The sequence below is a fragment of the Asterias rubens genome, chromosome 20 (assembly GCF_902459465.1).
Source record: "Asterias rubens chromosome 20, eAstRub1.3, whole genome shotgun sequence".
NCBI lineage: Eukaryota > Metazoa > Echinodermata > Asteroidea > Forcipulatida > Asteriidae > Asterias > Asterias rubens.
Window position 1 is genome coordinate 3307463 of NC_047081.1, and position 24752 is coordinate 3332214.

At 37.0% G+C, this 24752-nt stretch overlaps 1 protein-coding gene across 3 annotated transcripts in view; it reads right to left on the reverse strand.

Moving 5' to 3' along the window:
- Window positions 1-6737: 6737 nt before the first annotated feature.
- LOC117304079 (protein bicaudal C homolog 1-like) overlaps window positions 6738-24752 on the reverse strand; it is a 47317-nt gene continuing 29302 nt past the window's right edge. Inside the window, exons 1-16 of one of the 3 annotated variants that reach the window (XM_033788576.1) lie at window positions 22528-23172; window positions 18769-18848; window positions 17975-18187; window positions 15724-15957; window positions 14755-14961; window positions 14251-14382; window positions 13786-13951; window positions 13048-13203; window positions 11934-12695; window positions 11488-11797; window positions 10684-10892; window positions 10345-10505; window positions 9895-10048; window positions 9105-9286; window positions 7764-7863; window positions 6738-7108 (exon numbers count right to left, since the gene is read on the reverse strand). In XM_033788576.1, the coding sequence (XP_033644467.1) occupies window positions 6969-7108; window positions 7764-7863; window positions 9105-9286; window positions 9895-10048; window positions 10345-10505; window positions 10684-10892; window positions 11488-11797; window positions 11934-12695; window positions 13048-13203; window positions 13786-13951; window positions 14251-14382; window positions 14755-14961; window positions 15724-15957; window positions 17975-18187; window positions 18769-18848; window positions 22528-22648 (3327 nt within the window). In that variant the 5' untranslated portion in view covers window positions 22649-23172 and the 3' untranslated portion in view covers window positions 6738-6968. Of the gene's footprint in view, window positions 7109-7763; window positions 7864-9104; window positions 9287-9894; window positions 10049-10344; window positions 10506-10683; window positions 10893-11487; window positions 11798-11933; window positions 12696-13047; window positions 13204-13785; window positions 13952-14250; window positions 14383-14754; window positions 14962-15723; window positions 15958-17974; window positions 18188-18768; window positions 18849-22527; window positions 23173-24752 lie in introns of those variants that run through there. The other 2 variants (XM_033788575.1, XM_033788574.1) reach the window with 2 other exon arrangements.

The window sequence follows — 24752 nt, forward strand, 5'->3', positions numbered from 1 at the left end:
TGGTTCCCTGCGTCATGTTCCTAGTTTAGTCACTAGTTATACGCACGTGATGGTGACACCCGTTATTATTGATGACATCATTTCTATTTTTAAACTCAAGGTTCTTGCGGGATCGTCACACTCTGCGCTGTGTGACGCCGTGAGTTGCTAGGCGGAGTCCTGCGAGAAAATCTTGACCTTATTTTTTATAAGTTATGAATGAATGATTTTGGTTAAGTTGGTATTCAATGAAAATGGAAAACTTCAAAAACACGTTTGTTACTTGAACGTAAAGAAATGTAAACCTCTTCAAAACCGGGTTGTGTGTGCCACGCCCCACTTTCGTGATACCAAAGAAAACGCATAAGAACAAAACCATAACGAAACAAAACGAACATTGTTACTTTCATTGTTTACTTTATTTTCCGATTGCTTTATCATGAATATTACCAATCAAATAATTGTGTTTCAAATATACAAATAAAAAATGTCAAGATGACAAGTGAAACAAGCACTTGTATTTATAGGAAGGGACCATCGGTCAAACTTAAACCCAGCACTAAAGATATTTGGATAAAGTTTTTATCTGTCATCAAAAACTGAGCAATTACCAAAAGTGTCCAGGGCCTTTAATCTGGAAGCTTAACATATGTATTTTAATAACTTGAAGGACAATGCAGTACTTTTAAAACCATTTCTTCGATTCTGAAGATAGGCAACAAGTTAAGGTCGCAGCCGCTACAATGTCCATAAAAAATAATGCATTTTAATGTAAGGTTCCTTTTTGTTCTGAAAATTGCTTCAATTTAAAATTAATTATCGACTTTAAAAGCACGTGTAACTTGGCTATATCAGAGTTTTATTAACCATTGTTTATTATAAATTCCAAAGCAAAATGGAAGACACATATATAAAACTATAATTATTGAAAGTTTCATATTAATTTCATAAGACTAATTATTGAAACTTTTAGAATACGATGTTTTAATCTGTAAATAATGGACTGTCATTTCTCTTGCAATGTAGCCTAGGCCTATACCTTATTTCAAACATGTGAGAGCTAAACATCATACTTCTTGATGAAACACTGAATGGTTCCACCTTTAACAATAAACCGAAATAATAATAAACCCAACTTAAAAAAGATAGTGCAATCCCTTTTCTTTATACATTTTAAATTACACATACCCTCCCTTTAAGTACAGACAAAGTAGCCTGTGAAACCTAATGAGTGATTATCCCTGTATTCAAAGTAACACACTAATCTTCCCTCTCAAGCTAGCTTAAAAAGGTTAAAGGCATAGTTTTTATCATAAAGAAAATATATTACAAAAAGGGAACATTTTTACATACAAATATATTTACACATGAAGTTACATAAATATTACACAAAACTTATCATTATTAAAAATCTTTGATTGTTCGTACAAAAAGCTGTTTATACAGATTAACTATAACTAAAATTGCAAAAAGCATAACGATTTATCTACTTCTGACTTTTGTAAAAGCGCTCAGGAAAAAAGCTTGTCTACGCAAAGTAAATTGGAACATTATTTTGAAGCACTGTGGTACTAAACATGTTGGAACATAATAATGACATTACAGTGTATAAGCATATTCTGTGTAACTTTCATTCAATAGATGGTAAGCACATCAGAAGCTTGCTTAGCAGATAACCTGTTACTGTGTCTCAAAGCTAAATGTTCAAGTGTTGCACCCCCACTTCAGTGCAGCATCTACCTTGATGTTTGTAAAGAAACAAAAATAATAAAAACTGTGCCCGTTTTCATAAAGCTGCTTAGCAGAAAATATACTGCTCGACAAATTTATATTCTTATCAAAAATTCAGTGGGACACCAGTTACAACAATTTAAACTTAATGTAAGTTTGGATGGTATTCCATTTCTGTTAAGCAATATTTGTCTGTGCTTAGCACGTTTTTGTGAGTACATGCTTGATGAAATTATGCCCTGTACTCTATGTATAAAATAACTCAGAAATTGAAAGAAAAACAGGCGAAAACGGATGAGCACACAAAACTTAGTACATTGTTTTTCTGTTTTCATGGCACACATGTTTTGTTAAACCCTTGAGACACCTCATCACTTGGGTTTCAAATCATTTCATTTTTTACATACTTTAATAAAATTCTACTTAATTATTATACGACATCTTCACTATTTATTATTAAAAAAGGTGTTGTAAAGTACTTTGCTAAACAAAGAAAACTCGTAAAGACATTTGAAATTAAACTTTGAATTTGAATATCCCATAATGGGACTGTGTACCTCTTCCAAGTTTTGCAAAAGTCATCAACACCAAAACAACATCTTTAAACCCCATTTAAAATGCATTTTCACACTATCTCCATCGACATGGGGGTCCTTTTGAATACTGACAATTTTATGTCTTGGGATTTGAAGTCTCACCTATACCATTTCCTATTTTCCCCAAACTTTATAAATATCAGTCAAATTTTTAATAATGCCATTAATTATAACATTCACTATGGGTGGGTTTTTACTATTGTTGTTTGAGAGTCATAGAGTGAGAACTATTTGGGAGCAAGGAGTAAAAAAATAACTTAAACAAAGTAAAAAATATGTCGCAACAAAGAGACACGTTGATAAATATTTCTACAAGGTATTAACATTTCTGTTTTTGTATATCCCCTGAAAATGAAAATGAAAAAAAAAATCACCACCCCACTAAAATAAAATACAAACCAAACCCAATACTTTTACTTTCAATCGATCACGATTTCACAACTCCCTTTTCCAAAAATGGAACCTTGTTTATTTTTTAATAAATATGATTCAGTTGCTGCAACTTGAGCAAAGTATGCCATCACAATACTGTTAATAATAATAGCTGTTTATAAATTATATGGATATTATTTCTGCAATATAAAATGACTGCAAGTATAAACTGTTAACTGTATACTCATTCATTACAATAATACATGATTTCGTTTAGCATTAATTTCAATGTCATCGAAAATCAACCATTTTCCACCATCAAGCAGTAAGTTCCTAACATTCAGACTGCTTTCTCAACAGAGATTCAAACTTTGACCTGACGGTTTTCATGAAAAAGGGGAAAAATAACTTACAAACAAAATAGCTTCTGAAACTCACAACATTTAGATTGATTGAATGACTTCAAGAACAACTACTCTCTAAATGTAAAAGAGTGAAAAACACCACTCTTTACATTTAGAGCTGTACTCCATACAGCTCTTTAAGAGAGGTTTCACTCCAGGACAGAGTGAAAAATCACTCAAAAAGATGCAAAATTCAATCTAAAAGAGTGGAAGACCACTCGAAAAAGAGTTGTCATTCATATGGCTCTTCAAAGAGTGCTTTTTCACTCTTTTACATTGAGACAGTAAGAATTGATAGTAATTCCATTTTTCCTTTCCACTGTGCACTTTCTACACAGTGAAATTCTCCTTATTCTAGACACAAAAACTAAATCAAATAAAAAACTGTGTATACATGTATACAGTGTCTAAATCTACTATAGTGTTTGGACGATAAAACGACAAGGGTGTGTAATCTTCACACAAAGGACGGAGGTGTGACATTGTGCGTATAAAAAAAAACAATAAAAAAAAACTTTCTTTCTCATGAACTCCTGAACTAACTTTACCAAAGTTTATACACATCCCCGCCCCCCTGGAAAAAAGAGAGGAAATAGCTGTATTTGTATAATAACATCTTTTCCCAATTTCAAACTGATAGACTACTTTTCACCATTTTTATTGTTTTAATCTTATAAAATGTATTTTTTTATTCAATAAATCCAGCTTGTGAAAATATCATTTCAGTGGTGGTAGCAGTTTTTAAACAACGCTGAAATTCTGGAGCATTATTTCTATGCAGGATAATCCATTTTATAATTGGCAGACCCATTCTGAGAGACGTTTCTGAAACTAACCTTTCTCAGAGCGAAACATTGGGGGATAAAAACTTATCTCAGCCCTGTACGCTTCGTTATTGAAAGGGCAAGGGCACAAAGGCATTTTTTACTGGGTAAAGGGCACCCTATGAGGAAATTGTACCTTTCTACTGGAGCATTTCAAGGGCACCAAGGCAATGACCAGGGGGCATGGAGGCAATCGCCTTCATTGCATCCATGAAATATCAGACCTGTGATCTCCTTTTCCATATCCAGTAAAATGATTCTCGAAATGCTTTATTCTATCGCAAGCTGCTGTACTTCTACCCAAGTATAAGTTTTTATTGCCATTAATTTTAAGAGTGATACCAAACGCACCTTCCCTTTGAATTTGTCCTTTTTACCCATCCTTTTTAATCGTCGTATACTTTGTCATGATCCCGCTATTCTTAGTATGCAATGAATATAATATTTGTGACCGATGGACTGCTGAAAGCCCCCAGGCCATTCATACTAATACATTATTCAAGTGAACCATCAAATTTTTTTGTTTAGTCTCTGTGCCATCCCCTCCAGCTTTAACTGGCGGAATTTGACATTCAAAGCTTAATCTTCACTATAGTTCTGTGTTCGTCGCTGAATTAATACAAGGTATTGTGAGTAAACCATGTTTCTGAAAGTAAAAAAATAAAAAGTAGAAAAACAAATTTTAAAAGTGATGCAGACTGTACAACAAACTTTTGGCTTTAAACTTTACAACTATCATCCCTAAGAAAAACTTTAAATATAAAAATTTGCTTATTAAAAAAAGCTGCATATCAAAATTGAGAATACAAAATATTAGAATATGCAAGAGCCTATCTGAGGCACATTCATTTTTGGTCACAAGGCAATGTTATTTCATTTGGTTTGAAGCCAGTTACGGAGAAAAGATAGGTCCAGCCATCCTGTGTTTATCTCATTCTCAGGGCCTGTAACAGAACTGAGGAAAACTGAACATGCTCAATCTCGGGTATGCAGTCAGGGTACTAAACAATGTGGCAGAACTATTCAAAGGCAGTGGACACTATTGGTAATTGTCAAAGACTAGCCTTCACAGTTGGTGTATCTCAACATATGCATAAAATAACTAACCTTTGAAAATTTGAGCTCAATCGGTCATCAAAGTTGCGAGATAATAATGAAAGAAAAAAACACCCTTGTCACACGAAGTTGTGTGCATTTAGATGGTTGATTTTGAGACCTCAAGTTCTAAATCTGAGGTCTCGAAATCAAATTCGTGGAAAATTACTTCTTTCTCAAAAACTATGGCACTTCAGAGGGAGCTGTTTCTCACAATGTTTTATGCCATCAATCTATCCCCACTATTCGTCACCAAGAAAGATTTTATGCTAATAATTAACATCTGTGGTTATACACTTTTTGGAGTGTACATCATGAAAAAATATAATCTACAAATATTCCATACTCAAACTATAGAATTTTACAAACTATTCATACTCAAAAGTCATTTAGCATACTGCAGCTTTTGCAAAATAATTTTCTTTACTTTTGAGTTTATGAGAACAAAAAAATTGTTTTAAATATCAAAATAAATCATTCCCAGTATGGTGAAAAGTTCCAAGCAGAACTGTCTAACTTTTCTCATTTTGATCTTTGAATTAGTCTTTCATTGAAATTACAAATTATTTCCCACTCTTTTTACTTGCATTTGATTGGATTAAGGCACAGTGAAACTTAAGTATTTGGTACAGTTACACAAAAAGTGGAGTCGTTATGAAATCTTAAACATCGTTATTTCTCAAATAAGATGTATTCAGAGATGTAAAGACCCCGTCCTCATTGTGTTTGAAAGACAAATGGTGTTTTTTATTGTGAATGACGATCTAAAAAGCCATTCTGGTTACAAAAAAAACAAAAAGTGGCGGCCATCTTTTTTTGGCAGTTGTCATGTGCTAACAAACAAAAGGACTTCATAGGCTCAATAGAGCGCTAATAATTAACTAATCAACAATTACATAATTCAGTCCAATTCATAGACTTAAAAAGGAATACATAGAAAAAAAACTTTTGACAACTTAAGTTGAAGAAAATTCCTATTTTTGAGGATTGTCATTTTAGCTTGCAATTAATTTTAGCAATCTTGGAGTAATTTCTAGCACAACTCTTTTTCAATTTACTAATAAATGTCTTGACAGTTTTTCTTTATACATTTTGTTAACTCCAACTTGCGAATATAAGGAGGTCACGTAACCAACCCTGATTAAATGTGAGGGAACCAGGCAGCATTGGTGCCCCAAGCTTTTCAATCCAAAGTCATCTGATTCGAGTGCAATATAAAGCTGATACAACCCACAACAATGTTTGAGTATTATTTTGTGTATCATTAATACAAACAGTAGCTATCTGTTTTTGTTTTGCATTGATGGCTTTCCAGTTTTCCAACCTCGGTTGCCAAAAACTTGGGCAGTGACGTTGAAATAGTATACAAATAATGAGTGTTTATCAGCGCAATGGTGGGAATATGTTCATAAGTTGAAAGATGAAATGTTCTTTCAACGAATGAAAATATTTGCACCATTGCACGAATAAAAAACATTCATTATTTGTTTTATATAACATCCCAGTAGATTTTTGTTATTTTGATTGGAGGATACAACTTTCAAAACAAACAAAGTGTAGGCCTACAATTTTTAATTGTGAAATTACACCCGTTTCTTTTGTCTTGTATGTGTCTTGTAACACTGCTGCGTTACCAAAGACTAGACATGCGCACGCAGCGATGTTTTTACTCAGCCTCCAATAGTACTTTTTGGATGGAACGAAAAATGCAGAGTGAGTGGCGTAGTGTGCAATAGTACTTTTCTTTGCTACCACGTGACAGACAATCCTCCAATCAACTGGCAAGGATCTGCTTGGTTGTTATATAAAAAGGTCTATTACTATAGTACAACAATTAAGCCTGGTGCCATACCAACCACACTTCACAACAATAAATGTTCAATATGGGAAAACTGGTTACCCCTGAGACTGGTTTCCACCAGTCTTGCACACTGCTAAGGTACGCAAAACTGGTAACCCGTCGTGAACTACCACACACTGGTTGTGTTCTCGTGTCCGTGAGTAGAGTGAATTAAACCATTGCTTCCATTAGAACCGTCGTTAAGGAGACTTGAAGATGTGTTGGAAAAGCCAAACTGAAACGGTTTGGTTGGATTCTTGTTCAGATCTGTACAGTAATGACAACAAAAAGGAAAGAAAAAAACGTAATTATTGTTTTTACAATGACAATATTTGATGCACTTGATAAAAGCAGACATACAGAATATTTGATGAAATATTTTGCATACCCTCGAAATTACTATAACAAAAACGCACGAAGGTTCTACTTGTTCAGGCGTGATATTTGATCCTTGGGAAAAAAAGGAACATTTAATCAAGTACAAGGGCTGGTTTACATGTACAGAAGCTCTAATATTTGAAAATTGTCAAAGACCAGTATTCTCACTTGGTGTATCTCAACATATGGATAAAATGTGTTAAACTATCAACTGTAAAGATTTTGACTCAATTGGTTATCAAAATTTCAAGAGAATAATGAAAGAAAAACACCCTTGTGTGTTTTCAGATGACTGAAAAGGCTTCAGGCCTGAAGTCTTTTAATATCTAAGTGAGACATTACCTCTTTCCCAAAACTATGTTACTTCAGAGGGAGCACGTTTCTCACAATGTTGTATACCACCAATAGCTATCTGTTGCTTGTTATACAAAGTAAGTTTTTATGCTAACAATTATTTTGAGTAATTAACAAAAGTTTCCAGTGCCTCTTAGATGTGATTATTTAACTTACAAGACCAATCATAATGCATTGGGGAACCACTCACCTGAAATGGCTAATCGCATCCTCCTTCTTGCACCGAAGGTTGTTATGCCGAGCTCTTTCAGATCATTGTCAGTCAAGGTCAGGAAAGTTGAGAGGTCAATCTAAAAAGATCAAATTTGAGTTTAATATTTCTTATTTTTGCAGTGATTAGTCTAACTTTAAATTAACACAGTAGAGTTGTTGTTTAAGTACTTTTTTTATTTGTATAAACATGTTTTTATAATTATAAATGCTGTCAGCGACAGTCAAGTTTACAAAGCATATTCAACAAGGTTTTATCAAAGGGGAAAAAATCCTACAAAAAATCAAATCGAGATATAAATTGTCTGTCCATCTGATCAGCCCAGCATTAATAACTTTCTGCTAAGATACTAAATTGATCTAACTTATATTCAGCATATATATTTTTTTTAATTTTATTTTGTGTATGGCATATATGCAATAAAATTGTTCTTCGACAAATTAAATTGAATTTAATAAACACTTTACACTTTGTCACAAACTAAATTTGACAATAGGCCTACACTAAGCAAATAAATAAAACACCTCACCAAAAAGGGGGAAAATGTATCGAATTAACAAACATTTATAGACAAAACTTACAAATGAATGCAGAGATCATACAAAAAAAAAGTTTAGACAAGATAAAACAATTGCAGTGAACGCACAGATCATAGTTAGTTATAGTTCAGACAAGAAAAACAATTGCAATAAATGCAGAGTTTATAAATGATAGTTCAGACCAGTTAAAACAATTGCAATAAAGGCAGAGTTCATAAATGATAACAGTTTAGAAGAGATAAAACGATTGCCATGAATGCACAGATCATAGTTAGTTCAGACAAGATAAACAATTGCAATAAATGCAGAGTTTATAAATGATAATAGTTATAGTTCAGACGAGTTAAAACAATTGCAATCGCAACTTCGATGACCGATTGAGCTCAAATTTTCACTGGTTTGTTATTTTATGCATATGTTGAGATACACCAACTGTGAAGGCTAGTCTTTGACAATTACCAATAGTGTCCACTGTCTTTAAAAAGATAAAATATTGAATGACATAAAAAACAGAGGAAGAAATTAAAAACTTTTGCTAAGCAGAAGGCAAAAGTAGGTTACCAGTCAGAACACCATACAGAACCATTGCTGTGCCTGATACCCCAGTCATTTCTTGCTTAGCCAAACAAATTGCAAGGCAGAACTTTCTGCTTAACAGCTTTATAGAATTGGGACAAGAAGTATAATGCTATTAATTACATTTGATAGCGTTTCGCTTTTGAAGATGGTTAGCAAGATAGCATTTCCTTTTTTAAGATGGTTAGCAAGAATATTTATTTACCTCTTGTTGTTGAAAGACGTCAGCGTATTTCCCCAGACCAAGTTTGAAAAACAGTTCCCCAAGATCAGGTTTAGTGGTCGCTGTCTGAGACGTATTGTCCTCGCTTGGCCATAAGCCTTTGGTTTGGCGCGGTAAGGAAGACCCATCGATGTAGTTACTACAGCTTAGGTTGGTGTAGGTGACTGAAAATAAAACATTGAAATTGAACTGGTTTATTGATCAAAACATCATCACAGCCAGAGGCTGAATTAAGACAACTTTTACAGATAAGAATTTATACAAACATTTAAAAGTATAAGTACATAAAATACAAACGCATATGGAAAAAAAACTAACAAATATATAGAGACGTACCATGGCAAAGCATCGACTACACTAAATAAAACATGATTGAATGACAGAATCAGTAAACCAATAGCTGATGCGGATAGGAAGTCAATCAACAAGAAACGCTCAAAAGAGAGGGGAAAATGAGCTGAACCATTTACATTGGTACAAAAACCATTTACATTATTACAAAAACAGTAAATTGGAATGGCCCAAAAAGTGGCTATAAATATAAAATGAAACAAATTTCCTTAAAAAGAAATATGTATGTGATAATGATTACAGAAATATAGAAGAAAACAAAAATACAGAAGAAAACATTATAAAATGTTCTTCTACTTTGGTTTAATGTACCTTGAACATTATTCACATTAACAGCCTATTGATTTTAAAAGTTATTTTACTCGCTGTTTTTTAAACTACCTTAAAGGTATACCTTAAGTATGGGATTTCATCGACCTACCTTTCTTTTTCCTATTGGCTGGGTATTCTCCGGGTGCTGCTGATGTCTGCAGTTCATGCTGCGGTGAGTTCATTGAATCGTCTGATGGACTCGACTGATCAGGTGGCCAGCTACTTTCGGTTCCGTCCATCTCCGTCTCTTCCTTCAAGGAATTCTGTAAAAAAGTTATGTAACATTTCAGTCTTGTTTGCCCTTCACTTTAATATTACATCTTGAACCGTACATAATGTAAAAAAAATCCATAATATTGTGGAGGCACAATCCTATTGAACCAAGGCTTGTAGTGGAGTGCCTTTAGCAGAAAAAAACCCAGAACAAACCAACTTCGTTAATTTATGAACAAATTTACTTGTGAGGAGAAAAAGTAATAAAAGCATAGTCAAAAGTTTCTACTTGTTTCTTTATATTACAGGACCAAGGATTAATCCTTGAGGAACCAACTTGCCATACCTCATAAGTAGTTGGAAGTGTCTCTCTCTGGAACAAAGAGAACCCATTTGGCTTGCGCTGCTCTCTAATTGCCGACTCTGGCATAGACTTGGAGAATCCCAGGCCACTCCAGGTATCTGTCGGTCGCCTCACTTCACTAACAATGGGCTTCCTCTTCATAGCTAAAGGGGAGAGCAAAACATCATAAGAAATTATTTAACAGAGTTGGCGCACAAGCCAAAAAAGTCAAGATAGAATTTCAGTGAGAAGTTTCAAGCAGGCTCAACAAGAGCAAAATGTAAATAAAAAGACTGATGATGCATCAGCTTGGGATTTTTAATATCAGACATAATAACGCACCTTTACTCGCAAGTAGTTTCTTGTGGTTATAGTCGACAGAGTATGACGTTGATGTCGACTGCAAGGTGAGCCTGTCCATCTCTTCTTGTCGCTCTTGCTCTCGGTCTCCTCCCCATTCTCGTTCCCAGTCTCGTCTCTCGCATCCGGGAGCTCGCTTATCTGAACTATCAGAGTCACCTCCTGATTCTGACGACCGTCGACTGTTTGTGCTGATGAGAGACAATATAGGATGTTGAAACCTACTATTGCATTGTTTCTTAGTTACCTGTTCATGTTTGTTTGTGTTGCCATTTCGCGTTGAGAAAGACTCTGCAAGGGTCAAAACGTCAGGCCATTTACTATGTAGTGCTATCTTAGAGTGAACAAAAGCATCTAGAGACATATCTTATGTTCTCTGGAATGCGCTTTAAAACTTGTGGGTATAAAGATCCTTAAAGATTATTGATTTCAGAGACTTTAAATCTGGAGAGACCATAGCAACCAGAAGCTGCTTGTTGTCGCAAACAGCCACAAAATTTGACCCACTTCCTTTCAGATAAAAGTCAAAGTAATAAGGTTATAGAGCAAAATTTATGTCTGGATACGAAATTTGTCAATATTTCCGTTGTTAGAATAGTATCCTAATTTGTAAAAACCAAAACAAATTTTGCAGTTCCAAGTTACTTTTGTTGAAATTTTTACTGAATCTTTGATTATTAAATGAATGAGCAATATAAGCGATGTATGGGCGTTTTGTGATGACTATATACAGAAATGAACGTTCTCTCAAGGGATAATTAGGTATCCAGGGTAACAACAACTCACTGTAAAGCTGAACCCCCTCCTGGTGCGAATCCTAATTTACTATCAGACAATAGGTTCATTGTTCCCCTGCCTCTGGATCCAATCAACACTCCAGACAGGTTTCCGCTGCTGTTATTCGGAGAAATGTTATTCTGTAGGTAGTCGAGATCCACCAAATTAGATGGCGTCCCCATCTTGTTGTTGTTATTGACACCTTGCAGAGAGGTGATGGGTGAGGCCGTTGTAATGGTGACCAGGTCGATGGGACTGTTGCAAGGACTCTGGGCGGGGCTGGTGCTGCTACTTGTGTTGCTATGGTTACCACTCATCACTATAGAAACAAATCAGTATAAGAATGATGTTAACACCTGTTGTTCAGCCTTTGAAATAATAAGCTGTGTGTACGAATAGATTGATTCAGCAACTTACGCATTAAATTATGTAAAAGATTCAGAAATGTATTTTACCCTTTTCTTTAGCGGGGCTTGAGATCTGCCTGTCCAGCTTAGAAGCTTGAGTGATGTGCTCTGTTAATTCAGCCCCTCCACACGAACTTATTAATCTAGCTGCTCTGTGAGCCATCTCTAGTCTCGCTAACTCTGTCGACAAAAGCTTAGGGTCTCCTTGAGTCAAGCCAGGCGGAGGGGAGGTCGGGTGTGTTACTTGCCGAGGTGAGGGATGGGCGATCCTTGCCTGCTCTGGGGTGGGGTGTGCCGCCCTATGCATATCAGGGTGTGGCAGTCTGCTCTGAGGGAGGTACGTGAGGTGTTGTTGCTGGTCTGTACCCAGTTTGGTTGACGCAAGTAAATTGCGTGGTTCAGGGTGGTTGTTGACTCTGAGACCCGACTGTAGTATGACTCTGTGTGGCACTATGTGATGCTCGGTGTTCGCCACCGTGTTTGTCACCGCAGACACGGGGGTTGATACTACATAGGCTCTCACGGGATCAGCTGCTGATTGAGGGGGGTGATGAAGTCCGATACTCTGGGCTATTGTCGAGACAGGTGCTTGGTTGACCAAGGGCGGGGGCGATGTGGGCGTGGTCGTTCTGGCGAGGTGGAGGCTGGGATTAGGGTTTAGGGCGGGGTTATGTTGGGTGGGGTTTGAAAGGGTTTGTGTCGTCGTTGCATGGGGGTTTGGAATGGACTGTTGTTGGGTGTTTTGGGAAATGAGAAGGGGGTTTAGGGTTTGCTGGGAGATGAGAACTGGGGTTACCGTCGTGGGGAAACCTGTTAATGAAATTCACAATGAATTAAAGAAACATAAATATGACAAAAATGACTTTGTAGGCTTGGAAACTTTACGTGGTGGGTGTATAATTAGGCGAGGTTTGTGGTAGCTTCTTTTGTAAATCTCTTTTGAGTTGACAGCTGAACGATCAATCAGTATGCTCTTATCGTCTTCAGAGGACGCTCTGACTGTCTCCTGAAGCAGAGCATACCGATCAAAATATTGTGCTGTTGACACTACTCAAAGGAGATATTCATATGGTTCTACTGCAAGTTTAAATGTCAGAAATATTTTTTTCAAAGACAAAGATAAGCTGAAGTTAAAAATCTCTCAACAACATCATGAACTTACTATTTTGTTGGGATACAGCAGCAGGCCAGGCCAGACTCCCTTGACCACTGATTGAGTTCCTAGGACTCTGGAGTGGGCTAACTCTGGACAAGCCGTTAACGCCGTTCACGGAAAGAAGACCTGCTTTCACATTTAGGACATTAGAGTTCAGAAGACCTGCATGAAAAAAACGAAGGACCATACTATATTAATTGAGTTGCATTTTGTATTCATTTTTATGAGAAACTATGAGGACTATTATATGCATTAACTGATTTGCTTTGAGCTATGGATCCAAATCAACCGCCAACAGGAACAGGTTGCCACCTACTCCTGGGGCAGAATTGGCATTACCCCCTTCAAAGTCTGTAAAGATGTAGGCATGGGTATCATCCACTAGGAGCAATGGCTGGTACAGCAGACCGACTACCTTTACAACTTTGTTATGTAGCAGTTATGGTTAAGTGCCTCGCTCAAGGGTACAAGGGCACACTTCTTGAGCTAAGGCACTTAATCATAATTGCTTCTCTTCATACAGGAGTAAAAATGGGTCGGCCCTACTGACAAGAGACTGTCATCTTGTCCATGAGGAATACAAATATTCTCAGACATTTATTGGCAATGCAATCATGCAGATACAAACACCGGCCTGAAGAGCCATATTGGCTCATGACAGACTTAACTTCTGAGCCGTTTTTGGATAACCTTTGCCTGGCTCCATAACTTCAGGAACTTACCAAGACTTCTGAAGGAACTTACCAAGATTCGTTATATTGATTCCAGTCAGGGGTAATGACGTACCGTTCAGTCCTCGTGTTGTGCTGTTGCAGTTAGCAGCGCAGCTTTCACACTCCTGTCCAAGCAAGGCCTGCCTCGCTCGGTACATGTTGGCTGCGTTACGTTCAATACTCTTCACTATGACAGACTGAGGGGAACAACATACAATCATGTAAAGGGACCTTTGTTTTTTTTTAACCCAATAGTTTTAATCGTTTATAAATGTAGATACATACAGTCAAACTAAACCTGTGAAAATGTCATGGTTGTTTGGGGTTTTAACTTTTGTATTTATCAAATAGAATTTTTTTGGTTTATCGTTAAAGCAAATAAAAACAGGTTTTTTAAAACGGAGAAAACACATCCCTGAATTTGGCGAGTGAACCACTGGTGAGGAAGAACACTGTTAGCGAGTTACACACCATCTCAAACTGCTTGATTTCTTACCTTGCTAGGTTGTCTTGGCTTTGGTTTAATGCTGATAAATACATCAAGTTGTTCCATTAACTGAGCTAACTTTGTGGCTTCAACTTCCACCTCATCTCTAACGTCAAACATCAGAACCAGAGGCAGACATCCCTGCAGACAGAAACATTCAAATCATCATTATTTCTGGAAACGGTTATAAGAGCATAAGATTAAACTTGTGGTGGTTAAGTCATTGGAGTGTGGGTTCGAATCCCAATCATGACACTTGTGTTCGTGAGCAAGATGCGCACTATAATTGCTTCTCTTCATCCAGGGGTATAAATGGGTACCTGCGTGGGTAGAGGTTGATATTATGTATGAAAAAGTCACTGCAGCGCTACGGCAGCCTGGGGCTGTGTACTCCTAAGGGAGCTGAGAAATATTAAAGGAATGTTATTAGCCCAATTACCCGGGGAAATAATGTTTGATACGGTTATTGTAAATTACACTGTAAAAGAACTAGGTATTATTGTTTCTACTGACCATGAGAAGATGTCTCGCGATGATGACCGAGTCAACCGGTCCCGAGATGAAGACTGTACTTTTCCGTTGAGCGCTGTTAGGATCTGGGAAGTGAATGGTGGCGTTGGTACCCTGCATGATCTGTTTGACGTTTAGACCCCCTCGTCCGCTCATGAACTGATGATGCTGTGGTGCTATTTCAATCTGGGTGCTGACTGGAAGAGTTACCTGACATTAAACAAAAACTATTGTTGTTTGAATATTATCATTACTTTCTGGTAATAAAAACATGGATACCTCATAAATAAACGACTTACTGACTCTTACAAAGGCTGAGCATTGGTTGGCTTTCTTAAAATGAAGAACAAAGGTTAACTTTTTCTGTTTTGAAACAACTCTTTGAATTATTAACAAAATTAATGTGTTAAATCAGGAAAGAGTTTTTTCTGTAGTTCCAATAGAACCAATCGACTCATTTGGTGGTTGATACGGGACAAGGTGGTACCCCCTCTATTGTGTGATTGGTTTGTAAGGAATTCTTTGGACTTAAAGACACTGGACACATTTGTAATTGTCAAAGACCAGCCTCCTCACTTGGTGTATCTCAACATAGGCATAAAACAACCAACCTGTGAAAATTTGAACTCAATTTGTCGTCGAAGTTGCAAGATAACTATGAAAGAAAAAAAACCCTCGTCACACAAAGTTGTGTGCTTTCAGATGCTTCATTTCGAGACCTCAAGTTCTAAATCTGAGGTCTCGAAATCAAATTCGTGGAAAATTACTTCCTTCTCGCAAACTACGTCACTCCAGAGGGAGCTGTTTCTCACAATGTTTTACATAATCATCCTCTCCCCATTACTCGTTACCAAGTAAGGTTTTATGCTAATAATTATTTTGATTTATTACTTATAGTGTCCACTGCCTTGAACAGTCTAAATTTTTTAACAAACAATCATCAAAAGTTTGCAGAATTCTTGTTTGACTCACCCCTAAGTTTCCAATGAGATGCTCCATCAATCGTAACGTCCCCTCCTTGATGCCCGCAGCGTTACTGCTGGACCCCCTAACGGTCACTGTTGTGGAGTACCCCCTTGCTCTTTGCTTCATGTTGACGCCGATGTTGTACACCTGGACGATTTGTTGGATTGTCGGTGAGTTGATGTCTGGTGTTGGATTATTACTGATGGGGAGCTCAAACACAAGGACCAATGGAAGTAGCTCCTACATCAGAAGGAAATGAGGATTTAGAAGTGGATCTATTTTCATCAAGCACAAAAAAAACTTGCTTAGCACAAAAAATTGGTGCTTAGCTGAAACAGGTTACCATGGCAAAATGACATTGCATTTGCAGTGTGGTGGCTGGTGCCCCACTAAATGTTTGTGTAGCAAAGACATTTTCAAAAGCAGTACTTTGTGCTTAACAGGTTTATAAAATTGGGCCCTGAATATCAGAAACTGGGATGAGTTGAATAAAACTTTCTGAAAAGTTTGACTGAAGTTCCCCCTTATTTTAAACCTGGAACCTTCCAAATGTTGCAATTCAGAAGGTTTATACACTGTGCATCACCAGAAATACACATACAGGTTTGGACTCAATATGGATTACTTCTTTCTTTTACTTCCTTGAAGAAAATTTTAAGGCTAAAGGATGTTTTGAGAAAAGCCTGAACAATCAAAAGCCTAGAGACAAGATGAATCCATCTCTGGAAATTGTGATCACATAGTAACAAGAACAGGTTGTTTTTTAAAGGATTGTTTTTACGTTGTATTTGTTTAAAATCTTATTGGAAAATGAATTGCAGTCATCATTTAACATATTAACATAAAAAACCCAAAATGAAAATGAAAATGTAAAAATTGGGATTTAATGTCAACAAATCAAACATTTAGCTCCTTTTATCTCTTACTACTTTATCAATGCATAGGGTCAAGTCAGAATAAGTGACCAGGGGTCGATTTCACAAAGAGTTAGGACTAGTTCAACTTAGGATTCCTAGGAGATATTAAAAACCTTTGGGACTCGTCCTAACTCGAGATAAGACTACTCACAACTCTTCATGAAATCGGCTACAGTTGAGTAAGATTTCAATTATTATTCCAATTAACAATTAAAATGAAACAGTACTATACAAAAAAATTGTTAATCCCCCACCCAAACCCATTAATGCACATCAAAGGGTGGGTTAGTTACTAGGTAAGAATGTAAACAAACATCAAAATAATAATTCCCTTTGGTGGGTGTAAGAATGACCTAATTGTCCGGCCCCAACAAGAACCATCTTTGGTTGTGGTTTTTACAAAGGTACCTTTGTGGTTTTGGGATTAAATCATGAGCTATTGTTAAAATCATTGTGAGGAGCAGGGCCAGGAGATAACTTGTATGGCGTCAGTGTTATACAAATACACTTTGTAGTTTTGTATAAACTGAGATAAGTGAGTCCTCACTGGCTGCCACACCTTGTACACTGTCCTCTACGAAAGTTTAAGCCCTTTTCACACGGACAAAATGTAGCCAGGGTCCCTTGCTACAAAATTTACGAGCGTGGATTGTTTATTTGTTATCACCATGTGTGACTGATTTTGTGAGCTTTCACACTGCAAAGTTAAAAAACTAACAACCCATGTGCGACATGAGAGTGATGAGACGAATTGTTAATCCTGATCACCTTAAGCCCCTTTCACACGAGAGCAATTTAGCAAGGGTCCCTTGCTAAATTGTAGCATGGTTGTAAGATTTTACAAAATGCACCTCGTGTGAAAGGACAATCATTTCTGGAGTGTCCAGGGTCCCTTGTCAAATCTTGTCCAACATTACTACATTTTGTCGGAGGTCCAGTTTTTGAAACCGTTCGACTGTTTTAATCCAGTACAAATGTATTGATGTATACAACCTGGAAGATGTTAAAATGGTATCGGGATAAAGAATATTAAATTTGGTTTTACTCTAAAATCGATGTGTTTTAGCACTGTATGCTCAGCACTTTCCAGAGTTCTGTGAAACAAACGCACATGGGTGGGATTCAAACCCATGACCTTTGGGATTCTAGGGCAGTGTCTAGTGCCCTTTACCAAGGAAAAAAATGCCCTTATGCCCTTTCCCTTTTCAAAAACGAAGCATACATGGCTACAGTAACACTTCTCAGGTTCAAATTTTTCCATTACACCACATTACTTCAAATGAAATGATTCTCAAAATATTTTACCCCCAATTGTTACATTTGCCCAAGTGTTCGCTTACCCTGACTTTAGCCCTGGCCTGTTCCACTCCTCCAATCTGCCCAGCGATGGAGACTTGGTTACTCTTCTCTTGCTGTGAGCCTCTGTTAGAATCTGGAAAGTGAATATGACATCTGGTATCCTTCATGACCTTCTTAATGATGTTGCCTCCCTTCCCGATGACGTGAGAGTGCTCTGTGTAGGAGACGTCCATCTTCAGGGTGACTCTGTTACTCTGTGGAGAAGAGAATACAAAAGTATTCAAAAGGAAAAGTGACTGGACTGAAATTTGTCCAAATTTGTGAATGTTTGGTTTAAATCTTTAGAAAAGTTTCATCAGTATGTTAACTTTTGTTTAAAAGAACATTCCATCAATAGACTGTATTGAATAACCCCTTTTTGCTATGAAAAGTCGCCATCTTGCAGGGCAAACCGTATGCGCGTCCAAACGCATACATCATCAAAGCAGGCAGCACGCAACATTCCTGGTTTGATTTCTACGGCACATGCACGCAGACACCTGCACACGCACAGATGCCATCTTGTAGGTCAGATATTTGAGCCGAGTGACATCATATTCAATCGATGCACAGATGCCATCTTGTAGGTCAGATATTTGAGCCGAGTGACATCATATTCAATCGCGCCAAAAGTATTAAAAAGTATCATACACAGTAGAGTCTTTACCAACCAATGTAGTTGATTATTTCTAGTTTTGGGTTACAAGTTATGGATCTGACCCAGTGGGATTCGAACCTGGTCGCTCCTTACAAGAGCTCCATAAAAAATGTATAATGTGACATTTCCTTAACTCACCTTTGTATCCAGAACTGACATAATTTTATCTTTGGCTGCCGATATATTTTCGATCTTCCCAGTTACTTTGATGTGGGGATCTAAAAGATAAAAAATAAAAAGGCAATTTTGTTACTGTTTGTTTCTGAAGTGATGGGTGTAAAATTACAACTATGCCTCTGAAGAAGGTCCGGTTTGGATCAAAAGCTAAGGTCATCTACCCTACTCGCCAACAATATATTCACTAAAAACCAGGTCCAAGTCTTGGAGGAACAGATTTGTTTTATTTGTAAGTTGGATGTCAGTCACTTCGTACCTTTGCCACTTCGTACCATCAGCTTCAAGGGCTCGAGTGACTTGAAATCGAGGCAACAAATCATAAGCTGGCGGTGCACAATTCTGATCAAGTCAAGTCTACCTCAGTAGTCTAGTTGGTAAGAAACTGCTCTAGAATTGCAGGAGTCGTGGGTTCGAATCCCACCCGAGTAACATGCCTGTGATATTTTTTCACAGGACTCGGGAAGTACTGAGTATACAGTGCTAACACACATCGGTGTATGGGTAAAAAACCAAAATTAATATTCTTTATCCCCGATGCAAATTTAACATCTATTAAGTCAAGTCTAGTCACAACAAGGCCCAATTTCATAGAGCTGCTAAGCACAAAATTTTGCTTAGCATGAAATTTCTTCCATGATAAAAACCGGATTACCAACCAAATTTCCATTTGTTGTATGTTGCTTCTTACTGGTATTCAACTGGTGTATGCTTGTCCTGAAAATCACGTGGAAATTTAGTTGGCATTCCTGTTTTTATCAAGGGAGAAATTTCACGCTATGCAAAGTTTTGTGCTTAGCAGCGCTATGAAATTGGGCCCTGGTCAAAAACAATACCAGCCCACACAAGACAGACAATAGGGTAAGCTTAACACCTCAAATAGGTAGTTTGGATTTAAAAAATAATAATAATATTTAGCTGATTTAAACATCACTCCCATTAAAACATCGAAGAAGACTCTGCTTGGGTCGAAATGTCAGACCATAACTATTTGTACGCAATTATATCGTAGGTCCTTTTGGTTGGTAAGCAGTCTGCAACAAACACTTCTAATTTCTTAAATAAAAACATAATGAGGAAAATCTGGAACACCTTTCACAAAAATATATACATGTGTAAAGAAAAACCAGTGCACAGCAACAACAACAAAAACAGTCAACATTGACTACGTCAAAAGCTATTTCTGCTAGAGTACATACTACATTGTACATGTTGATGTTTATAAATACAAAATGTTAATGCAGCATTATGTTCATTCTAGTGGTTTCCACAGTGGCGACATCAACTATGAATAAAACATTCAACCCGTACGATCAATCAAAAAACTAGACATCTCCGGTATGCTGGGCAAGCGTTACAAATCTGTTGCAAGTCAACCATGCAGAGTTAAAAAATAAAATAAAAAAAAGTCTTTGGAAACAGTAAAATGCATGGCATGCTAAACACAAAACACAACAAATAATAAATATGATATGGTCTGATACAGGGTATGAAATTCATGTTTTCTAGACAGGTGTGCTGGTGCCTTATTAAGAAAAAAAACCCTTTATTTTATGTAACTTTTCTCCTAATAACTTTTTTCTATTAAAGCCATTGGATACTTTCGGTAAACAGTGTTGTCCAAAGGCCCACACTTCATGTATCACAACTTATATATAAAACAACAAACCTGTGAAAGTTTAGGCCATCGGTCATCGGAGTCGGGAGAAAATAACAGGAATACCCACCCTTGTTTCCGCACGTTTCGCCATGTCACGACATGTGTTTAAAATAAACCCGTAATTCTCGATAACGAGAATTGATAGCTGTTTTAATGTTTTCTCAAAAAGTAAAGCATTTCATGGAATAATATTTCAAGAGATGTCTTTCACCATGACCTTCTGTAAACCCTATAAGTTATTTGTAAATCTGTGAACCTTTATATTTTTTTTCTTTGAAACAGGAGTGACTGGACATGCTGGAATTAAAAAGTTTGACTGTTACAGTCCTCCAGAACTACTCTGGAGCGTCTTGGTTTCAGACGTCGATGTTGTTATGAATTTGAGCCAATATCGAAACCTTTAAGTTCATCTGTCTGTAGGCCTACCTGTGTGCAACCCAAATTTATTTTTGGGTTGACCTAGAGTTGCTCCTTATCTATTTGGTTCATTGCTACTCAGGAGGGCCTGTTTGAACCGGGTACTAATTGTCCTGTACTTTGCATTTTTACTTTTTACTGTTTTTAAAGGACCCAATAAGGATAGCAGTTTTAATGTTGGTATCCTTAAGGTTACCCAGTCTAAATAAAACTACAAATAAATAAATATTGCTTTATAAATGGTACAGCTTGAAAAAAGTCCAAGTGAAAACAAGTAGATGTGATCAAAAGTAGATTGGCTTACAATTTTCCAAACACTTTGTTATGTAGTTAGACATCAAATCGTTTGTTTTTAACGAATGAAAGAATCAAGTAATTTTGGCCGATATTGTTTTAACAACACTTTTGTTGTTTTTATTGAATTGCTTCTTGATAACGTTTTTTACAATAAGCTATACATAGTTACTTTCTCCTTAAGGTGACCAGAGGATACTGACCAAAGCTTTGAGTTGGAAACCGAACCAATACGGGTCCTACTACTTGCCATCAACTCGCCGTCAACTCACTTGCGCCGTCATCTCGCAGTCAACTCTTCCAATATACTTTTAAAATCCACAAAAGAAGCATAGAACTGTAAAGGATCAGCTCAAAGAGAATTCGCGTAAGTTTTAGGTCATATTTCGGAATAAAAATTGAGGTTTTTTTCTCGTAAAAAAAATTATCTCGAAGCAGCAAAACCATCGGCCGCCATCTTGCTTTTTCACATTGATTAGTCTTGGCCCAAGATGTCAATGATTGGTACTTTTTTTATCAGTACAAAGTTGTTTTTGTGAATGAATTTTTACCGAAAACCATGAGAAATATGTAGTTTAGTCCAGACTTAGCACTTCCGTGCCCCTTTTATAGATTTGTTATGTAAATTTAATCAGTTGACGGCACAAAAATGATCCAGTTGACGGCGAGTTGATGGCAAGTCTGCAAGTTGACGGCAAGTAGTAGGACCGACCACCACTACTAAATAGAGATTTCCACATAATGCTACTGCAAAACCTCACCAGCAGGCCAGATACTTAAAGACACTGGACACTATTGGTAATTGTCAAAGACCAGTCTTCTCACTTGGTGTATCTCAACATATGCATAAAATAACTAACCTGTGAAAATTTGAGCTCAATTGGTCATCGAAGTTGCAAGATAATAATGAAGAAAAGAAAAAACACCCTTGTCACACGGAGTTGTGTGCTTTCAGATGGTTGATTTCAAGACCTCAAATTCTAAACTTGAGGTCTCAAAATCAAATACGTGAAAAATTACCTCTTTCTCTAAAACTACTCCATTTCAGAGGGAGCCGTTTCTCACAATGTTTTATACTACCAACCTCTCCTTATTACTCGTTACCGAGTAAGGTTTCATGCTAATAATTATTTTGAGTAATTACCAATAGTGTCCACTGCCTTTAAAGGTGGCAACAAAGGTGATTGCATTCATGTCCCTTGGTTATTGCCTTGGTGCCCTGGAAATACTAAGCAGAAATCTACAATATTCTCATAGGGTGCCCTTTACCAAGTAGAAAATGCCTTGGTGCCCTTAATATTAAAACCTTTTTAAAATGGAGCAAACATTGTAAACATTTTGTTTCTAAATACCTGTAGTGTGACACTCTGACATATTGATTGTTGGTTGGTTCGTTGAATGACATGTCAGATATGCCTTCAAGTCTCCACTGTGTTGCTCCATGGTAGATCTTGCCGTCTTATCTTCCTCCATTACGTTTTCTTTTTACACCAAAGATGATGGAATGTTTCTCCGTGACTGGTTATCTTAATGTTTCTGAGGCAGAATTCTTGTCAGTGAAGTTCATCACATTGGTGACACTACTTATACTGCTTCCAAGGTTCAACTTGGAAGCGTCTGCACGTACTCTTACAGTTTCTTACAAAACAATCTTCAAACTACTTAAACCACAACACTCCAATCCAATCACAGCTGAGTTCCTCTTAGTTCTAAGATGTTTTGGTTGATTTTTAGACTATCTCTTCATCAGCAGAACAGGGTGCAATCAAGTTTCCATAACCTCTTGAGCATCGTCATCCACAACTAAAGATCCCATGGAGAAGGTACCACAGCATGAAAACACCTCTGGATCTCTGCTACAGTTGTTTACAGACTCTCTAAAGGAATCCTCTAATAAAAGTCCCAGAGTGTTGATCATTTCAAGAAATGTTTGTCAACATTCCAATGCAGTTCCAAGACACACCACTTATAAACTTCATGCTGATCATAAACTTCACGCAAAGTAACACACAGCCGTAATGTTCCCCCTGTATTCTCATCCCACTGCTGTACAAATATGTGTTCAAAACGCCAGCAGGTTCCAACACAAACACCAGTAGTTCCGATCTTAAAAAATAAACCACACAAGGAGAGACTTGTGTGCACATGAGCACCTCTAGCAAGCACTCTCTATAATAGAATGACCTCCGAATGCGTTGACTCGTTTCTTTTGTAAGCCCGTATTAAAATCAGCGCTGGCTACCCTATTCATAGGATCTGTGGTTAGGGGCACGTTTTCTAAAGGTTCCTAGCTGAACAGGGAATGAACTGAGAATTCACCAATGCCCCAACTATGGGTGCCTGTTGGTTCGGACAATAAAAGACAAGATTTAAATACATGTAGCCATTTCAAGAAGATTGGGGGATAATAGGGGGAACAAGGAAGTGTTTGGGAATTGCAGCGCCGCTGGCATCGAGGAATTGTTCAGATGGGTGTTGAGAACAATAAAGTTCAGTTGTGTATTGTACTGGCTTATCTTTGGCTTGATTCAACACAGTAGGTTAGGACTTGTTGAACAGCGTCACACAAGAAAGTTCTTCCTTATTTGACCAGATTTTAGAAAAATGAGCGACGCAATCAAGAAGGCTATGACGTAAACTGCAATAATCTCTACAAGGTCTTGGCTATTAAGTTCGATGAGAAGATCTTGTCAAAAAAATAAATGAATGACTGGATGAATTTGATGGCTTCTTTTGTGATCCCCCGCTGGGGCCTGCGACTAGCTCACAATTAGGCTGTGATTTAAGAAAAGTAGGTGCAGCAGAAAACAATTTGTTTCCTTCTTTGGAAGGCTAAAAGGCGGAAGAAGCGATCACGAAATTGTTTTTTCAAATCAACAGGGATTGAGATCAGGAAGTAAATAATGAGGAGTTAGGTATCAGCGGATTGGATCAATGATGAAGGCCGATGGATTATTGGCATTTTGAGAGTATGATCACTTCTGATCGTGCAAAACAACAACTTTTATCTGGACACTTGAGGGTAACATGATAAAAACAAAAACAAATTGTATGTATTAAAAAAGTTTCAACAATCGTAAAAGTACGACCCATTATAATACAAGAGGGCATTATACCAGAGGGCATTATCAATCAAAAAGAGATGTTTAAAGGACTTTTAAAAACACATCTGTTTAATCGTTCCATCTAATGTGTTTTTGATTCTGTCACTTTTTGTATGTTTGCTTCTTACTAGTCTTATTCTCTTTTGGGTTTTTGGTTGCATTTTCTCTAGCGCCTTGCATCCTTTGGAAAAGGCGCTTTACAAATTCGGTTATTATTATTATTATCAAGGCAACAGAAAACAGCAAGAAAAACTTTGTTTGGTGAGGAAGACTTTGTTTTGTTTTACAAAATTCATAAGGGGCTTTTTAAGCTCAAAACTCAAACAAAAAGCATGAAAGAGTTAATCACAGAAGAGAAATCCAGGGTTCCTTTAACTGGGGTCCCTTGCTTAATTAAAGCATGGTTGTAAAAATTTAGCAATGTATGACAAGAATTTGCAAGAGAACTTGGACAGTAAGAAAGAGTTACCCTT